General features: G+C 31.4%; 1 protein-coding gene and 1 long non-coding RNA gene across 2 annotated transcripts in view; both read right to left on the bottom strand.

The window, feature by feature from the left end:
- Positions 1 to 676: 676 nt before the first annotated feature.
- On the bottom strand, positions 677 to 3,850 carry LOC129959147 (uncharacterized). The gene is made up of 4 exons (XR_008783411.1): positions 3,782 to 3,850; positions 2,198 to 2,858; positions 1,948 to 2,096; positions 677 to 1,019 (listed from the first exon to the last, which is right to left on the bottom strand). It is a non-coding gene; the product is annotated as an uncharacterized LOC129959147 (long non-coding RNA).
- A 12,428-nt stretch (positions 3,851 to 16,278) lies between these two features.
- LOC129958062 (phosphatase and actin regulator 2-like) overlaps positions 16,279 to 21,054 on the bottom strand; it is a 68,344-nt gene continuing 63,568 nt past the window's right edge. The window contains exon 14 of the mRNA XM_056070230.1: positions 16,279 to 16,735. Coding sequence (XP_055926205.1) covers positions 16,720 to 16,735 — 16 coding nt within the window. The 3' untranslated portion in view covers positions 16,279 to 16,719. The remainder of the gene's footprint in view (positions 16,736 to 21,054) is intronic.

Raw genomic sequence — 21,054 nt, 5'->3', positions numbered from 1 at the left:
CATAACATTGAATTATTTGATAACTCATTTTATAATCATAAACCGAAATGGACAAGGTCATGAAATTGCTTTCACGAGCATTGACATTCAGTACAAAATGATGCCAAAAAACTAATTTTGAAAAATATGTAGGTAAAAAGGAGAAAAAACGGATCTGTTTACAAAAATTTACATTTAAAATTTTGCTATGATAATCTAATTAAAAATAACAAATCTAATGGCGAAAAGATTCGTTTTCCCCTCACAATGAAGTAATGCTCTATACAAATGAAATTGATTTTTTATTTCATAATAACAATTGCGATTCCTGTCTATATTGTTGGGTCAATGAGAACTCTGCTTGTCAACTTGTAATAATCATAAATATCAATAACCATAAACCAATTTAATAACCATACAGAAATTTTAAAGCATCTAACCTTGTTTTGTTGGAAAGTTGGTTTAGATTACTAGCAAAATTAAATACACTACCAAATTTTAAGTTTTCTTATATAAAACATTTCACCAATGTAGATTTTTAAAATACTCATTTCTCAAATATTAAAATAACAAGTATTACATTTAAAAGGAATGGACGAAGACCAATATTTTAAAGTTGGTATAAGAATAAGTTTCCAGACAATTTTAAGATGAAATACTGATTGAATTGCTAAACACTTTTTTTTAATCTGATATTTTGCACACTTCAAGCTTTACAAAGTTCGAAAAAAATGAATATTCAGTATCTTGCTCTTAGATTAGAATAAAACATTTCAAAGATGTATTGATATCCTCAAGTAATGTTGACTACATTCATAATCACATTTCCACTGTGCAGACCATTTATGCATTCATTTTTTTGGCACTAATATAAATTTAAACGAAGCAAAAATGAATTTTACAAACTCAGCTGCATCAGTTGGATCTCCCTAGTTTCATTGAAAAGGCTCCGAATTGCACGTTTGAAGGCTCCAAATGGTATCTTGTGCCGTGATCACTTGGGTTAAGACATGTAGACATCTGAAGAGATTCAAGTCAAACTATCGAGAATGCCAGAATATAAAAGATTAAAATTTGATTTTTAAATCCACTCCAATAATTCAATAATTGGAAAAAAAATTGTTTAATTGCTATCAATAAAAGCGGAATCTATATCTAGGATCTTTTCCACCAACAGTCCACGTTATGAAAATGTAACCGACCATTTAAATACAATTTTAAAATAATTAAGCATTTTTTAATTATTCCAGAATCTTATGAGACATATGCGTGTTTTTATTCTCTATGAAAGTCAGAAATGGCAAATAAAGAATGCTCCAGTAGTCATTGTTTAGATTTTAGTATACGGTAGATTTTGCCAGGCTCTCGAAACTTTCACAGAACCGCTTAAAAACGCCGAAAACGAACGCATCCTTGCATAGGAGAAAAAAGAAAGGCCCGATGTTGAGAAATGAGCACTATTCCTTTCACAGAGATTGCAAATGAATTTTCTAGATTGCCGTTTATATACTTGAAAATCAAATGAGTTCGCTTTACTGATTATTATATGCTTTTAACTGCGATTCATGAAGGATTGAAGATTTTAAATATCTAATGCAATACGTTTGGTTTGGCCCCCAAAATAACCGGGAAATGACAAAATTATGCAGAAGCATTTTGCTTATTTTTCATATGCACATGTCTGAAAAGGTTTGACCATACATTTCCTTATTGACAAGAAAGCACACATAGGCCAACTACTCTTGGGCAATGAATTACTTCATTTATTTACAGAAATCAATCTCCCAGTATAACACGAACGGAAATTCTGTTCTTGTGCTCAGAGGTAGCTAAAATTTCAAGGTTGCCAGAAAACTATGGTTTATGTATTCTTTTGTGCCTTCGGAATACTTTAAGAGGGTCCGAATAAAATAGCTTCCGAATATCATGCTATTCTGATAGTTTTATTATAATGATTCAAGAACTTACCATGAAAATTGATTCTTCAAATTATCTTAAGGAAATTGGTGAATATTGATGTCTTGTATATGGAACCGAGAAAGCCGTATTATTGATGGCGACTTCACACTTGCAGGAAAAAATGCATCCATAATGGTCTTAATTTAACTTGTGTATACCTAATGAAATAAGAACATTTTTATCGGTCTAATTTCATAATCGAAAGTGTTTGGATACAATTTTCCAATTCGATTTGACAATTATATTTCGTGCAACTTACCGGTATCACTTTCCTCCAATCCAAACATCTCTCGTATTTAGAATTTGCGGCTGGAGACTAAATGATATTCACTGCACAGACGAGTGGTATTAAGCCGTTGTTCAATTAAATGGCGTCTAATGCATTCTTTGAAGAATGCGCTGCTCCAATATCAATTGCAGGAAATTCTGCCTCTTTCGATTCATAAGACGTCCCAACATGAGTAAACACGAAGAATTCCATCAGAATACTTTCAGGTATAAGTAAAGAATTTAAATTTATATCTCCAAAGTTCTTGCTATTATTACTCTAAAAATTGAAGTTCTCATTGGTTTTTTCTGTTCATCTCTTGAAAACAGCAAGAAGTAATGGTCATGGTTTTCCAACTACCTTAGACTATGAGAAATCAACGTAATTCAGACTCGTCACTTAGAAGCCACTTTCCTGGAATATGCAGGGATTGTAAACATTTCTTTCAATTCACTGTGCAGATCATTTTTAAAATTAAGCAATTTTTTTTGTACAAAGTTGATGCTTAATCTAATGTTTCAGGCTCTATAAATCACCCGACTAGCAGACTAAAGATTTATTTGATTCAATAGAATCCGAATTCTAATATGCGCTTTTGAAGCTCCATATTATCTGTTGTGCCGTGATCACTTGCTTCAAAACCTTTCAACATCTGAAAAGAAAATGATTACATGAAATATATCAAGAATGCTATGAAATGCAAAGATATATGCATTTTACTTCTTGCTCTTTTATCTACATCGAAAATTCTAAAATCTGATAGGAATTTACTTGCAACTTCATTGACAGAAATTAAAGGTTTCCCGTTTTAATCAGGAAATCTTAAAGCCCAAATCTGTTCATTTTTTCCCTCTTAAAAAAATTAAGCTATTAGCAATATGCGAAATATAAACGTATATAGGAAAATAAGTCGTGCATGTAATTTGTTAATTGCCCGTTAAGAATAATTGCTGATTATACTTAATATATCAATAAGTTTATTTATTAAACGCTAGAATACTCTTAAAAGCGACTCACAAAATGCTTAGTGGTAAATATGAAATTTCATTTAAAGAACATTCAATTTTAATTTTGGATGGTTGAATTTCAAATTTTATGGAATGTCATTCAGATGCTTGAAAAATAGAAACACAAATTTGAGGATCTTACCAAGAAGCATGTTTATTAACTACAACTTAAAGGGTCGAAAAACTTTAAATAGTAATTCATTTATTCATTCTAGAAAGCAAGTTTCTCTCAGTCCATACAGACACAAAATAATCATCTTGAATTCATTTTTTTTGTCCTGTTAAAGGTACGTATTGGAATAAATGATTTTAGAGTTCCTGGCCCTGTACTACCCAAGTGATGACATGCAAATAACCATCATAGTATAACATGCATTTCAATACTGGTAGTTCTTATGTTGGAGGTAGTTCAAAAGGTTACACATATTTCAATAAATGTTTTCCGGAAATTATGTGTCACTTCCTTTTCCATCTTCCAGAAAGCTTACTTTCGAGACGAATCGAATACAATTGGTTTCCAAACGCCATGTCGCTTTGTCAGTTTTATTAAAATAATTTGCAAACTTACTGTGTCCTTGAATTTCTTGCACTTTGATGTCATTAAGAGAATACTTCTTCGCATCCAGCATTAGTGCAGATGGATAGCATGTACATGGAACTGAGAAAACAGTACTGGTGATTGACGTCGTGCTTTTGTCAAACAAAACGGTTTGGACACAGGTAAGTTGTCCACCCTATGAAAAATATTTTTATAGCTAACTACCATTGACAAACGATTGCATCCAATCTTCATTTCAATATTACAATTATAAATAGCATAACTTACCGATATTACTTCTGTACGGAACCGAGAGGAAGTCCACTGGCCATCCTGATGGCTGCTATCAATACAATTTTTGCCAAGAGCTGAGAAGGCAGTCATTCCACATACGAGGAAAGGCCTTTCATTCCTCCAACAAACTGAAGTCTTCAGAGCTGCTCTAATAAGTGCAGGATTCGTTTCCTTGATAATTTCAGCGAGATTGCATTTCTTTTAAATGAGTGAAAAATCTGATGAATCCAAAACAAACTTCCTGGTATGAGTGAGGCAGTTTAATGATCTCTAAGGTTATTTTACCCCCCCCCCCCCAGAAACTTAAACTAAATATTCATTCTGCCTATTTTCAAAAACGGCACAAGAAAACAATCGCTATGGCTCTTTCCTATATCATTAGACTATACCAAGTAAAATCCACATAAGTATGGCACTTTCGTCACTTGAAAGCCACTTTTGTAGAATATCCAGAGATTATTTCTTCCGTGTTCAATCGCAACACCAAATGTTCAGATTTCAATGAGTCTTGGAAGCTCTACTAAAGTTAAAAATATACGAATGGACAGCAAGCAGTTTAGTGTTTAATTTTAAATTTTGGGAGACGATGAATTACAAAGATGATCCCGCTCTTACTTTTTTTAATAAAGAAAATTGATCTCGAATGGAACAACCTCCTTTGCCTGTACCGACTGTTTTAAGCTTTATGAAAAGAATGAGTTTTTATACATCAAAGGATAGAGAAATGCAATACAAAGTTTGCCTACTTTCATATACGTTCAAAATAGCTGCATTTAAATACAATACGTCTAATGCTTAGTTCGATTTCTGAACCTTTTCCTACCCTGATCTAGCTGATTACTTCCTTCCATTCAACTCAAAAAGGCAATTAAAATTCATCCGCATTCAATACACGATATCATTCAAACTTCTGTTTTCGAATTTTGATATGGAACAAACTAAATTATTTTAATTTCTGGAGCTGTTGTTCAAATAGACTCGGCTACTTTATTCAGTAAAAATTATACTTTATTGCGCCTCAAAAATATCTAGTCACTTTAAATTTAATTGATACGCGAGCACGAATTGAACGAATTTTTTTGTACGAGGTGCGATGTTGTAACGTCAACTAGGGAAATAAATTCATGTATAGAAAGTAAAGAACGGCATCCATACTATTACTGTGTCATTAAAGGTTGGCGATTTTAATTTGAAGATTGAGGAGGGGAGGGGGAAGGGTGGTTAGAAGAAAGAAATGCTTCATAATTTAAGATTACGTACACGGAACTAATATTGTCCAAGATGAGAAGAACCGCGAGTTGAAGTTTAAAAAATAAAAGGTAGCTTTTAAACGAGATGTAGAAATTTTGGAATAAATTGTTTAATTTTCAATACACGAACAATTTTTACTGGCACTCTCCGAATAAGTAAATGTTATTCGAAAAATATCTAAAGTTTATATTAGGCATTTCAAGGAATTACATTTTTTAACGAGCCAGTTGATTTTTTATATCGAGCTCAGTCTTAAAAAACGCAGTAAACTAAAGACTCAGGAAATCAAATATCTAATTTCACCGCAATAAAAACTGTAATCTATTCTATTCATCAGTATGTTATTCAAATGCCATTTGTCGATCCTTATTACACCAGGGAGAATTTCTATTATTCATTAAAATCATAATGCATTTTTATTCTTGATTTGAGCGCAGTTCTAATTACGAGAGATTCTCGTAATTATCATCACAAAACGAACAGCATCGGAACAATCCATTTATCTATTATTCAATCCGGTTCCAGCTTATTCCTATGTGAAGTGGAAACTTCGAAACAAAAAGACATTCTTTCAGATATACATAAATAGCTGTCAAATTTAGGAGATTCAAATCTAAAATGATTTTAAAAATAAGCAAGAAAGTCCTGGTTTAAACTTACTTCGGAGTCGCCTAATTCTTTTAAGCATTCTTCCCTTGTTTTCCTATTTCAAAGCAACGTTTTAAGCTCCTCTCCGCCTATATATCCCCATTTACTAGTAAAATAATGGTCGTTAACGTGAAATTAGAGTTCAGAATATTTAGAATGAGCAAATCCTTGTACAAGACACAAATGTGGCCCCCATTTTCCATTTCCTCAATGAACACACACACATTGCCCACGTCGCCATCACCAACCTCAATGCCACAACAACTCACACACACAGGCAGGCATTGCCCGCGCCGCCATCACCAACCTCAATGCCACAACAACTCACACACAGGCATTGCCCGCGCCGCCATCACCAACCTCAATGCCACAACAACTCACACACACAGGCAGGCATTGCCCGCGCCGCCATCGCCAGCCTCAATGCCACAACTCACACACAGGCATTGCCCACGCCGCCATCGCCAGCCTCAATGCCACAACTCACACACACAGGCATTGCCCACGCCGCCATCGCCAGCCTCAAAACCACAATAACACACACAGGCATTGCCCACGCCGCCATCGCCAGCCTCAAAACAACAATAACTCGCACAGGCATTACCCACGCCGCCATCGCCAGCCTCAAAACCACAATAACTCGCACAGGCATTACCCACGCCGCCATCGCCAGCCTCAAAACCACAATAACTCGCACAGGCATTACCCACACCGCCATCGCCAGTCTCAAAACCATAACTCGCACACAGGCATCGCCCACGCCGCCATCGTTTACCCCCGAAACCACAACTAACACGAATTACCCACGCCTCTAACGCCAATCTCCGAACCCACAGCTCAAGCGCTCATTACCTATGCCGTCTGCTCTACCTCCAATCCACGGTTCTCGTAAATATTTGCACCGCCAACCCCATCCACAGTTCATAATTACACCTACAAATACACTACCCCACCAGCACCAACTCTCAATATTACGTACAATATCCAATATCACGACTAGTTAATCAAGACAATCATGTCTTGCCCATAACGCATGGTGAAGTAGCTTATGACTATTTTCAAATTCCCAAAGCTGTCACTCCACTCACTGCCTAATGCAACATTGCACAAATTAGACTCCACACCCACTCCAACTCCCAAAACAAAGTACATTAATTTCCTTTCGTGAATCATGCTTGTACATAAGATAAGGTCTTTCGTGATGCACATCACTAGGAAATTTTCTGATTCGCATAATGCATCTCAACCCGATACTAGAATGCATGTCAGTATCGTCATTGCTACGCGAAGATCAAATATTTTGCACTAAAATTAAAAGGAATTTAAAAATACAGAATCCAGCGGTTTTTATGTTGATTCAGATTAACACGTTGAGTTGAGGCAGAATAGAAACAGCATGCGATTTGTTTAGATTTTTTTTTATAAGTTGCATACAAATATTCAGTACCACTTCCTCGGTCAATTTATGAACTTAAATATTAAATTTCCTCAGAGGTGGGTGCCAAATTGCTCAAACTCGAGATCTAGCAATTCTCGATCATGTTTCTGAACAATTCGATTTATTACGGTCATTATATATTGCGAAGAAATCAAGTTTTGGTTGAAGCGCCATTTGTATCGAATAACGCAAGAATGATTTGATTCTCAAATTTAATCCTAGATACTTTGATGTACAATTCTGTCTGAAAGCATACCGTAATATCACTAATTTCTTCCTTGGCATTTAATTTACCATTTCAAATTTTCGATCTCAATATTCCAGATTTCTTTGTGCTCCTACTTGTTGGATACGAAACTAATTTTCTAAATTCCAGTTAATAAAATTTTAAAATGTTGAATTAACACAGCCCGTTTCTGGCCGGAAATGGTTAAAATAATCTCCATTGAAATGTTCCGATAGTTTATGTAATAAGTTATGCAAGAATTTGCAATTTAAGTAAATAAAGAGAAAATACTAAACAATGAAGCTAGATAATGCAAATTTAAATGGCACTCATTAAAGTATACAATTAAAATGCAGAAATACAAGACAGTTTATTCCATTAATGTAGATTACACGAATGATAAAATAAGCAGAGATTAAGAATGACACAGACTAATATAGAAAAGCAAAAGAATTTATATTAAACTTGTTTATGACATTAAAAAACCTAAACATAGACAAAGAATTATTTCAAAGAGCAAGAGAATGTTTAGGGTCCTAATTGGCAATTCCAGTACGAAATATGGTTTCCAAATGCGAATTAGCGAGGAGTACTTCAGGCTTAAAAAATGACGCCGTTTAACATCCTTTGAAACTGATAGTAAAATTAGAATGTCATTAACTTTCTGGTATCCTTTGTCCTCGCTGGCTTAGATTTCCCGTTACCACTCTAATTACGAATCATTTCAAAAAATTTCGTGATTCCGACTTCACTTTACTATCCGGAAGAAAAATTTCGTTTATATAATGTATTTTAACCTCGATCTCTGAAAAGTTTGTATTTAGCACACAATTTCTCTAAATATTAAAGAAATTCCTCTATAGCGTAAAAAATTAGTAGGCCGTGATGCTTTTATTTTTAGTACCTGAACTAACAGTTTATTCCCGATCTTGGTTCATCCTACATTCGATAAGAACGCGAACATCAAGAATTAAGTGCAAAACTAAGTTTTATTCGAAACACAGGTGCGCCTCTTGATTGAGTAGTTGAAAATATTTTGACAAACTACCCTATTTTAAGAATGATTTGTAATTCGCAATACAAAATTTGCCATATCAATTCATAAACAGAAGTTTGAATAACAGCCTGAAATCAGAAGTTTGATTACTTTAGAATATACCGGCTGAAATAAGTAAATGCTATTATGAAGAAATTTCAAGAATCGCCAACGAGTTCTATTAAGTAGTCCTTACAACTTCGAAATACCCCGAAATAAAGCTACACCGGAACGTAATTGAATGGCCTTTGACAAAGTTATAATCAATATTTAGAGGACGAGTTGATTTCTAAATTAACAATCACGAAAATTAATGAAACCAAACTGTAGTTTAAGATAAATTTTCCAAAATGAATCTTTCAAACTTTTTAATAAATTATTGTATCAGAAAAATATTCAACTTCCGTTTTTATTTTAGGAGGATGCACTTATTGCCAAGTTATTATTGGTTTGAGATTTATTCGTTTTTGAGCGGGTATTCGATTTCTTTATATTCTACACTGTTCCTTTGAAATGTTTTCGACACCCCGCAAATTCGTGGAAGACACTAAAATCTAAACCTCTAGTATTATGAAGGAATAGGGAAGAATTCATAATATCCGAATATTCGACAGAAGTAACCGCCAAGCAGCTAGGGTACCACAATTATGCAGACATACCTGGTTAGTCCAATGCGATGCGACAGCAGGAAATTCAGGAGAAAATATCGCCCTCCATCCAAAAACAGCACAACACTGTAATAATGGTGTTTCTTTCTGAAAACAATCTTGGAACTAGTATTAAATTTTGAGTCGAAAAGTTGGAAGAATGACCGACACTTGCAACATCGATAGCTTCAAAATATACAGTCCATACATAAGGAGAGTCGGGCATAAAGATGCAGGTATCGCTTCCACATCTTAGTCGAAATTGTTGCGAAATGACCTGAAAGAGAAATTGCGATTACCTTGGCGCAAGTTATAAATAAGCAAGAATTTTTTTTTTTTTTTTTTTTTTTACGAAGTGGGATGCGTTGTCCCACTTTATATCGATTTCTGTAGAAATTTATGCTTAATGAATATTTCACATCGCGAATAAGATTTGAGGGAATTATGGTCGTTTAGCGAGGTTCTAATCTCATTAATCTAGGCAACCAAAAATACTGTTAATAGAGTTGACAGTAACAAAAATTCTATCCTTGAGATCGCTTTATAATCACAGAAATAATGATTTTTTATGCAAAAGGATCAGAATTGGATAAACTGCGTCAAATAATGATGCACCATCTACGCTACATACGCAATAGAATATTAAAATATATGAACGCCTCATTACATAGCAGAACATACTAACTTGCCTTAACATTACAACTTTATGCTTTCATCACTTTGGGTAAAATGAAGGAACGTACCTTATTTAGCTTTCATTACTGTAACAATGGAAAGATTGCCGTGCAAATACGTTTTAAGTGTTGTTTCATAAAACACTGAAAGCCTTGCAAGTTTCAGGATTTTTCCCGTGGTAGTGCAATAAGTTTATTATGCGAAAAATATAAAGCTGAAGTATTATCTACTACTAAAACAATGTATAATCATATTTTAATGATTTTATTTCATAAGAATCGCCTGTGATCCCTGAGGCTTTAAGCGTGGTCACAAGATGTTATAATGAAATTTAAATTTACATTTCTCCACATGAAAGATTTCCAAGAAAAATACGATATGAAATTGAAACTGTGCGTCAATTTTGCAAAATGTTCTATTAAAATTCAAATTAACTAGGGAGGCAAAAGCTGCGAGCCTATATTTTAAGTATAAACAAACCTACTTCCATGTTTTATATAACATTCATTGTTTAGCCCTTTGTAGTAACAACGCGAATCAAGAATTTAAAAGTATTGGCATTTGTTAAAATTATGCACTTCAAGAAATCTTGGTACGCCGGTCACTGGTGGCCGGCCCCACGGCGCCAAAGCCATGTTCTCACCCTTATGACATTCAATTCATTTCGGATTATTAGAAGCTTGCACTGTCGAGATTTATATGCTACACTTCAACACCATTAAGAAATTCTTTCAAGACAAACTTACCATGAATCGCGAGGGGCATTACGCACAGAATATACCGCTTTTTAGACAAAGATTTGGACCTGAAGCTGTCAATTTTGACAAATAGTGATTTTCGAGAAATGGCATCACTAGTGATTCACTTTTGATTTTTTTAAATTCAATTCCTACCAAAATTAATTTCTAGCAATAGAAAATTTTCCTTGACAACTCCAGAAATTATGAAAAGCTAACTTTAAAGAAATTTAAAAATTTACTATTCAGTGATAATTTTATTTGTGTGCATTTAATTTATTCAAATTTTAAAAAGGTAACAATGCTTATACGCTGTAATAAAGATCAAGATTTTGTTTAGTTACATATTTCAATCGCATGCTTTAGCCAATGTAAATCTAATTTAAAAAGTGCAATTTTATTCATTTATTCTAAAGCATAACTTTCAATTCTAACAATTTAAACTGGCATTATTCTGCAAATCAAATGACTAAAATACTTCGAGTAGAATGCGTTGATTAATGAAATAGGGCTAGATCGACGATTCAAGCTTAAAATACCATACTATTACGAGATGTAAATTTGCCATATTTTAATAATTTTTTCATTGTGCATATAAACCATCCTAATAAAGTCAAATGTAACTTCGCTGGTGGTCTTTCTAATTTTCATTATACTATAACGTATTTCTTCTATTCCGATGCAAAACAATCTTCAGTTTTCAACAATGTTTTGAGTCATTCCGTTAAATACTTGATGAAATAACGAAGAGGTTTAAATTTCTGAACAATATAATCTATTGTTGAATATTAATGAAATAAAAAAATTTTAGAATTTACCAAAATTTGGAAAAATTCGCCCGATTATTAAATGGCAGAAATTTTTGTATCGCAGTATTTTAAAAAATACTCACAAAACTCACTAAAGTCAGCTTTTTAATAAAAATTCTTGTTAACATTTCAAAAGATACCCAGGAAGTTGTATTACCACCCTTAAAATTATATGTGCTAAATTCGGTAGCATTAGGTGAAATGGTCCGTCTTGTAGAATGTCAACACACATTCATATTTATTAGTAGAGATGTAGAAATTAACAAGCAAATTTGAATTTTGGGATGTATTAAAACCCCCAATACCAGAAATTGATTGTTTTATTGCACGAAAAACATGCACATTTTTATTTAGCTCAAAAAAGAAATGTTTTCGAAGTTCAAGAGACTTGAAATGAGCTTTAGCTAAGTTCCGGAGAATTTAACAATGCTCCTATTTTATACTTAAATTGAGCTACAATCATACATACATTGTTCAAATGAGTAAGTAAAAAGTTTAGAAGCCAAATTACCGAATATCTGCAACACTATAAAGGTGCTTTTTAACACTAATGAAAAGAAATATTGAATCGAGCATTAAAATTAACAGGATCTTAGTCAAACGACGAAGTTTTGAGCTTTCTCAAATGTGCCATTTTCAGTAAAAAGTTTCTAAGAGTTTCTATTACATACAGAGGTATTTAATTTACGTAGCCATATTTGTAAGATGCATCATGAACAATTCACTTTTGGCCAGATTTTCTAATGAATGAAGTCTGGCTTACAAGAACTGAACTTGTAGACTGCTTTTGTCTCAATAAAATAATATCGCGGTTTTTCCCGATTGAAATTAGCATTAAATTTGACGACTGAATTGGACGAAAAATGAGCTACATGATACTACTATGTTTTACAGCAAGCCATTTACATAAAACTAATAAGCTTTGACATTTGAAATTTGGTTCATTCATTCTTCTAGTGAATGATAGCGTCATTTATGTAGCAATGGTTTATTCAATAATTGCATAAATTCAGCTACATACTAGATTTTCTAAAAAGTTGTTTAAAATAATTAAAATAACCTTTTTCGAATAAAATATTATGAACGAATATTTCAATACAACAATTCTTCGATTCATAAAAAAAAATAATTACAGTTCATTTTTATACTTATGCAAACTCAAAACAACTAAATAACTTACCCATTATTATTTAGTTTAGTATGAGTGATGAGTTCTTGAAAAAGATACGAATATTTCTTTTATTTCCTCTTCAAATATGGCACCAAAGAGTTGAAGACAGTTAAAATATTCTATTTTTATTCAGTCTCACAAGAAACATTAATAGTTTACTATATCAGTAATAGTCTATGTATCCAGTATAACAGAATTCAGAACCATTTTATAAAATTCGTTAAACAGATTCTTCCTAATAACGCACACACCAATAAAATGAAAACCTATCAAATCTTTGAATTTTTATCAGTTTATAGGGATCTAGAAATTTCTTATAAGCGTCCTCTTCTTCCAAAGATTCGTGCGAGGTGGCTGCTCAGCTAGCGCGTACGAAGTAGAGTACGAGATATTTTCTAAAGGTTGTTCACTTTTGAAAAGGATTCAAAAATATTTATCGAAATTTGAACCCTAAAGAAGCATACTCAATAAATATAAAAATTATTTTAAAAAAAAGGAATTATCACGACAAATTTAATAATAAATCTGACGTCTTTCGTAGAAAATTAGGATAAGGTGAAACAAAGGTGCCCTATCATTTATTCAATCTGCAATTATAGGTTATTCCTTTTTTATGCTATAAGCGGGATTTTCGTTTAAGGAGCATCAAAACATCATGACCCAGTAGCATAGGAATCAATAAAGGTACACCATGATATTGTTTGGCTCCGAGTCCCAGCTAATTCTTGCTGAACTACTCCGGTATAGCTTCTTTAGATACTGCTAATAGAGGGCTATGTACATTGCTGACCATTAAAATTACAACACCAGGAAGGAATGATCTGACTAACGTCAAAATCATATAAAAGGAAAAGAGGTTGGGATATGCAAATGTTAGCATTTCAGCGCATTTTGATGACGCGAGGGATAAACGACATCTGAAGCACTGCATAAAAGAAAAATTGTGAAGGGGATTGCTCATGTCGAAAGCGCTTTGTGAGGATGGAGTTTGCTCATAATATCGTATTATGCATTGAATAGTAATAAATTCTTACTAGTAAGTCGAGATTCGGTAGAGGCAGGATCGTTTGTTATCGAAAGCGTGGGTTATCGCTCTATGATACCGATAGTCACACTGGAATCAATGGGTTATTCGCAAAAACTAAAAATCATCGCAAAACTATAAGTCATGCGAATATGGAATCAGTGGGTTGTTCAGAATCGTACTGAAAGGCATACAGGATCTCAATGCCTTCCATGATTAATGCCTGAGAGGACAGACGTGTTGTGTGGTAGACCCTGCAAAATCGTACAACCACATTACGGACCATTAATCGGAATCTCAATCGCAAAATTTATACCTATGGGATAGGCGAATCCATCGCAAATCGTACCTTTCACTGGTTTGAGCAAGAGGGGCACCAGGGATAAGTGTTCTTTTAAATATTGAGTTGTAGCTCAACACTCTTCGCGGTTCAGTTTAATCATTTTTCGACGAGCACGAGGAAAAACGCTGTCATTGGGTTTTGTATGTGAATATCGGCGTTTTGTTTTGTTATCTAGAGTGTGAATAACTAATCCCTTAATTAATATGTATTTCTAAATCGCTATTTATTATCTTTGTAACTGATGTTTTTGCAGTATACAACTTTGTTCTTGTGACGAATTTCATAAATAGATCATATAAAATTGTTAGAAATGTGTAAATTTCATTGTGAATGAAGAGGTAATGTGGTATTGATATTCATATCGCATTATGATATGTTTATATTCGTATATCTGATATGAAAATAAAACATTATCCATTCCATATATGTTACTTTTTATTTGGTCATTAAATTACTTTTATGCTTTGTAGTTTAAAGAAATTACATGTTAAATTCTTAACTCGTCATTTTTAAATAGTTTAAGGTGATAAACTAACAGGAATTCATATCTGTAGTGATATTAAGTAACACATTTTATGGATAGAAATCATATAACCAAAACTTAAAGATGGCTTAGATCTTTATTTTTTAAAAAACGAGTAAAACATTAACAAATTTAGAAAAATAACTTTTTAAGTGTTCACTGTAAAATCAACTCGATATCGCAATTAACTACTCAGGGAAAGTATTTAGATCTTTATTTTCAATCATTCAGTCTTCAACTTATTTCTAACCTAAATGAAGCTGACTAAACAAAACGCAATATAAGGAATAGCATTCATATCGTATGTTCTTAAAACGGATTTTCATCAATATAAGTGCACTAATTTCCCCCGTCCCAATTCCATAAATCGCTTTCAGTCAAAACACTCCGAAGTCCCTTACTTAGAAATGACATTTTCAAAGCGAAAATGCTTCAACCTCAATGGAATCGACACCCCCCCCCCACATACAACCCACCGATTCATCGATTAAATGACGCGAAGAAACATGATTTACCGAGAAAAGCCTATCGATCCGTCCGTTCGCAAACAACCTATATCTTAATGATCAGTGGGGACCTCTGTTGCTGCATGTAGTTTGATTCTATGTATATCCATGGTCGTATTGTATTTCAGGCATATTTTTGTTTATTTATGTGCCGTCCTCTTTAATGTGAAAATAAACTGTTGTATATGTGCAAGAACTCTCCCATTTTAGTTCAAAGCAATTAGCTTTTTTCCAGTTTCATAATGTATTTTTTAATTAAATTATTTTGCATTGATGATAAAAATTATTAATGGATAAATGTTTATCTTTCCGATTTATTTCAGTTTATATGTTTGTTCTGCAGTTGTTTCAAATCTCCAAGCAATTTAAAAATGCTTTCTTTTCCTTTTACATTCGTATACTTTAGTTTATTTTCAAATATGTAGTTTTTTGGATTACTTAAAAAAATCCTGCATCCGAAGGAATGTTTTGTGAAATTATTTTTTAAGATAAAAATTATTTTAGAGGCAATTTTTCAATCTTTAACTGTCTTTCATATAATCCCTTTCTATTTCATTTTAAATATCATAATATACCGAAATGATGGAGGAGGGGGATGAAATAATAATTAAAATCTTTTTTTTTATAAAACCATTTCCGGTTGAGTTCTGTTTATATTTTTGGTTCAAAGATTAATGATAATACATAATGGTGCATTTTTCTTTTATTGGACCATGTTGATTCATAAGTGAATAAAAATTGGAAGGCATTTACTAAAATTTTTAATGTATTGTATCATGCTTTCTTAAATAAACTTACAATACCTTAATATTTGTTATTCATGTTTTACTCATTTCGGAATTACTATTTTTTCGTCCTTTTTATTTTTCAAATAGTAAATTGCATGAAAGCCTCTTTAATGTTAATTATCTTATCTGCTTATTGTCAAAATTCTAGCGCATTTTAAAATTAAATCTGTCAATAATACTTATAAAATAATAATGCATGCTATTCATATGCAGAATTAACTTTTTTAGACATTACGATTTAAGATCTCAAATTCGAATGTCAAAACAGTGTTAGAAGTATTTCAAATGATGTTGAGCTGTTTTATTTAATCAAAAGTAAAGTTTGTAAGCATATAGCTTTTGTTTTATTTCAATTAAATATATTCACTTCCTTATTTAAAGAACTAGAAAAATGAGATACAAACACAGGTATTTCAAAAAAGAATTCTTTTAATTAAAAATAGAAAAAGAAATAAAATGAAAACCATGATTTGGCAAATCTAGCATTTGCATTGTATAAAAGAGGAGTACAATAAAATTTTATGTACAGAGTCTACTTTTTATACTATATGTGGTGAACTTCATCGGCAGCTTTCTTGATTGTGTAATCTCTTGCACTTTTTAATCATGAACACTGAAAATATTTCAGTTATAAAAAGTATTCAAGGACACACATTCATTGTATTAATGCCAAAAAGCAAGTATGAGTTCAACTTGATAAATAATAACAAAGTAAACTCTTAAAGATAAGACCATGGCATGGTGGTAAAAAGCAGATCTAAATTATTTTACATCTGTTTGCAGTTATGCAACATAATTCTAAAGTTCAATGCAGCTGAAGAAAAATTTCGTGATATAAAAATGTTGAGCAGATTATGTACATATCAAGCTGAAATTACAACAGAACTTCAATTAAGATATTTTCAAAAAAAAAGAACATAAAAAGAAAACTTTATGAATTAAAATAGACAAGCAAGTCACACAAAATTCCTGACGATAATCAGGAAACTAACATGTTTATAATGAAAAACATTTTCAAAAATAAGGTGCAGAAATTAAAACAAACTTTAAAAGTAACTGTCTATCTGTGACATAACCTATTTTTATTCTACTGCACGTGAAGTATATTTTAGAAACAAGATGCATCTAGTTTTAACAATTATTTACACTACAATAACTACAAAAGTGCATTTCTTCATTAAAACAACCATATTTGCACATAAATGGCATTTGCTTTCTTTTTTTTTGACGATTTTTTTAAACAATGGAACATTTACTTTAACAGTACTTAACTCTTACTTAAACAGTAGAACTCTGCCACCTAATCAAAACACATAATTAAATTCAAAATATTCCAGGATTTTTACTGATTAAAAAACGCTTCAGACTCTTCTAGAAGATGAAAGTTACTACTGATTGAGACATCTACAAATAGCTGAAGGAAAAGCTATAGAATTAGAACAGGTGAAAATATTAAAAAATAAACAAAGAGTAGAACGATTTGTTACAACTCGCGCTTTTATTCAGAATTTAAATTATTCTTTCTCTCTAAGTTAAGCAAAGGCAAAATAGCCTTCATAGACTTTCCAAATGGTGGACTGTTTCTGTGAAATGATGATGCACTCTTTTAACGGCTTTGTTTACAGCCCAATTTTTTTTGTTTAATTACATATTTTCTCCTTCATGTACTTGCTATGTACAATTTATATATTAAAAATATTTTTTTTTTATAAAATTGTGTAAAATCATTTATAATCTTTGGTATTCATTATGTATAATGCTTAGTGTATATTAGTAAGCAGAGTTCTACTGAGAAATAGTTTTCCTTTAATTAATATATATATATATATATATTTACTTTCTAGCATAAAGCTTTTTCAAATAATAACAGAATGAAATCAGAAACTTGGAAAAATTCATATAAACTGATCCTTATAAATAAAATGTATTACACGTTTTGATATCCTATAAATATATGTGTAGAGATAATATATAAATAATATAACAGCTATGCAAACAAAAATCCTTTTTACCAATAGCAATTAATTCCAAACATTAGAATACAAATAACAAAACATACAATAATAAATGCATATCAAAATTTTTACATCAGGCATTTACATCTTAAAAGCAGTACTTTGGTGAACATTCAGAAATATAAAAATCTGGACTAGTTTCATTCTCGGTAAATAGGCAGAATATAGGAACAATTACTGCAATGACAAAGATATAAAAAAAATTGGATGAAAACAATCTATTTTGATTTTCAATTCAATTTACAAATAAGCGTTTACGTTTGAATTTTATTTACCTTGATAAAATTGTATATTACATTTGGCAATGATATGCTAATTTTGGACCAAAAAAATTCAATGAATAGTCAAATACCAGAATTATACATGAATCCTACTACTAGTAGTATTCTTAAAACTTATTTATCAGAAAAATTATGACACATTAAAATATTAATTGAAAGGTCTAAATGCAAAAAACGGGCCAATTTGCAATTATCATACTGCTCGAATACAGATGTCATACCATTTTCAACAAGCTCAGAAAAACTGGAAAAAAATTCAAGGCCTTATAAATACAATCATTTTAAAATGAACCATTAAAAAACGTATTAAAAAGGTTCAGATATTTGGAACGTTTCATATCTTCCTCCTCCTCTTTTTTATATTGCAGAAGTACAGGATCAGAAATAGGCAGGACATTTTTTTTACTGCCACTAAATGAGAAAATTACAGCATTGAAAAGCTAAAAGCAATATCATAAATCATCATACTGCACATTAATTAAAACTTGTATTTACTTCTACAAGGGTTTTTCAATTAGATTTTATAAAAAATATAATAAAGAAATGTAAAAATATATTCAGAACTGTCTAATATGTTTTAATTTAAGGCAGGAAAAGTAAAAATAACAGCTTAATAATCTGATGTAGCTTTCTAATTATAAAAACTTGGAGAAATGTTTAACAGACGGAAGATACTCTTGGTATCTATACTCGATTCAGGTAAGACTTTTACAAAACTGGACTGATAGTATAATCGAGACATATGCTTAATTTCTCTTCCGAAAGTAACGTGGTTCACAGCAAACCTAATTGATGATTTAATATACAGCATATATAAGTTGATTTCAGTTATTTTATCATGATTAGATTTTTTCCCTACAATTTTTAAAAAAATTAATTTTACAGCTACAATTCCATTATGATATATCAGGATGCTATGCTAAAGTAACAAAATACAGCAGCATTAAAAATCATAAAAACGAAGTATTAAAAAATGATTGGACATTTAAAATCATTGTAGAAATAAAAACTAAATACACTTTTCAAGAACGGTTAAAATTTATTTTTTCTGAATTCAAAATGTTCTTGCCAATGTTCAAAAAGTACAGAGAAACAATACCAATAAGCATTTCAGGAACAAAACAGACTGCGAATTACTGAAATGATACACAGTGAGAGTTTTATTTCACCAATGAAACTAAATATGGTTAAACAGGCGAAGCCAGCAAAATGTTACCTTTTACCTGTGCACGTTTAAATTTAATTGTCGACATAAGATTATTAATAAGTCCCGCGAATTCCATGAATTTTATTTTATACATCAAAAGCTACAATTTTTCTATTAATAAGTTTCAATATTTTAAAATTAAAGGTTTTTTTGAAATCATGAAAAATTTATACTTTAAAAAAGAAATTAAATATCGACCCCGTTCCGTGTGGGAAATTAAAAACAAATAATGATAGGAAAATTCCAGATCAATAGCGGCTTATCAAATTTCGTGACGCTTATGATACTATAAAAAATGACAGCTGGAACAGATTGTATGTCAAAAGTAAGATAACAATAAAACGGAATTTAAATAAAAAACTCTTAACAGAAAAAAAAAATGAAAATTCTTAAAGCAAGAGTAAAAGATAACACCTGTAAATAAATGTATTGTGATAATATTCATCTTCTACATAATCTGCCTGAAAAAAAAATCTCATTCTTATTTCATATTTCCTAACTGAATAATCTGAATCGTAGTTAGCTACAATGCGCACAAATAAAAACCTGAACTGCTCTGAAATCACGAGGAGCAGGGATAACTTTTCAATGCTAAATTCAAAAATGACTCATTGAAAAGATTAAAAACTGAATGGTTTTTCTTCCGTCTCGAGAAAAAGGAGAGGAGGGAGATACAAAAACATCACGACGAATAAACGATATCCCTCATAACAAATAACATTTCACATAAAACAATATCAATTTGATACTTCTCGAAATTTTTAAGAATTTTTTATTTTCAAATAATTTCGCGATCAATAAATACAGATGAAATAGAGTATAGATATATGTTGCAGGTTCTTGCATCAGTACCGCTGAAAATCGATCTGAGCCAGACTTCCTCATTCCCAATCAAAATACAATATTTAACAAAAAGTAAAAATTTGGCAACGCATGATAAAAAAATGATAAAAGTTTTTTTTTTCTTTTATAATTATTTACAATTTTATATTTAATGAATATTTATGTAGTAACAGCAGTAGCAAAAAGATAATTTGAATTTTTAAAAAAAGTGATAGAAGCTTTAGACTCATTCAACTTGAATGAGTCTAAATGCTTCTAACTTAATTATGTTTAAAACAAACAAATTAAGACATTAGACTTAATTTGTTAGACCTAACATTAAAACAAATATTTAAACATTAAAATAAATTTAATTAAGTTTAATCTTTTACACAATGCAGCTAAACAAATAAGTTAATTTCAACGCTGAACTTTTATAATGATTGATATTAGTTTTTTATGTTTTCATTTCATATAATACTTTTTTTCATTTGAAAAATTTCTTACCTGTTAGCATCAAATTAAGAAGAGAAAATTATACAGAAAGTCCCGAAAAAGTTGAACAAACATTTATTTCCTTATTGCAATTATACATATACTTCTAATAGCAAAGTTTCATCAAATAAGGTACACAAATGTATAATACTTTGGCATCTGTAGATAGAGATATAAAAATTTATTTTTAAAACTTTTTATTGTGACGCCCACTGTGAAAAAGTGTCAATGAGCAAAATATTTTTCTAACACTCATCTATAAGGACACAAATTTTCAAGCTAAAAAGAAAATGTATTGACTTCTCTCATTTTTCCATACCTCGGAGCAATATTTGGGATTCATTCAGAGATAATAACGGAAGATCAT

Source organism: Argiope bruennichi, chromosome X1 (assembly GCF_947563725.1).
Source record: "Argiope bruennichi chromosome X1, qqArgBrue1.1, whole genome shotgun sequence".
Lineage (NCBI taxonomy): Eukaryota > Metazoa > Arthropoda > Arachnida > Araneae > Araneidae > Argiope > Argiope bruennichi.
The sequence above is the reverse complement of the archived record's forward strand: the minus strand, read 5'-3'. Positions and strand labels throughout refer to the sequence as shown.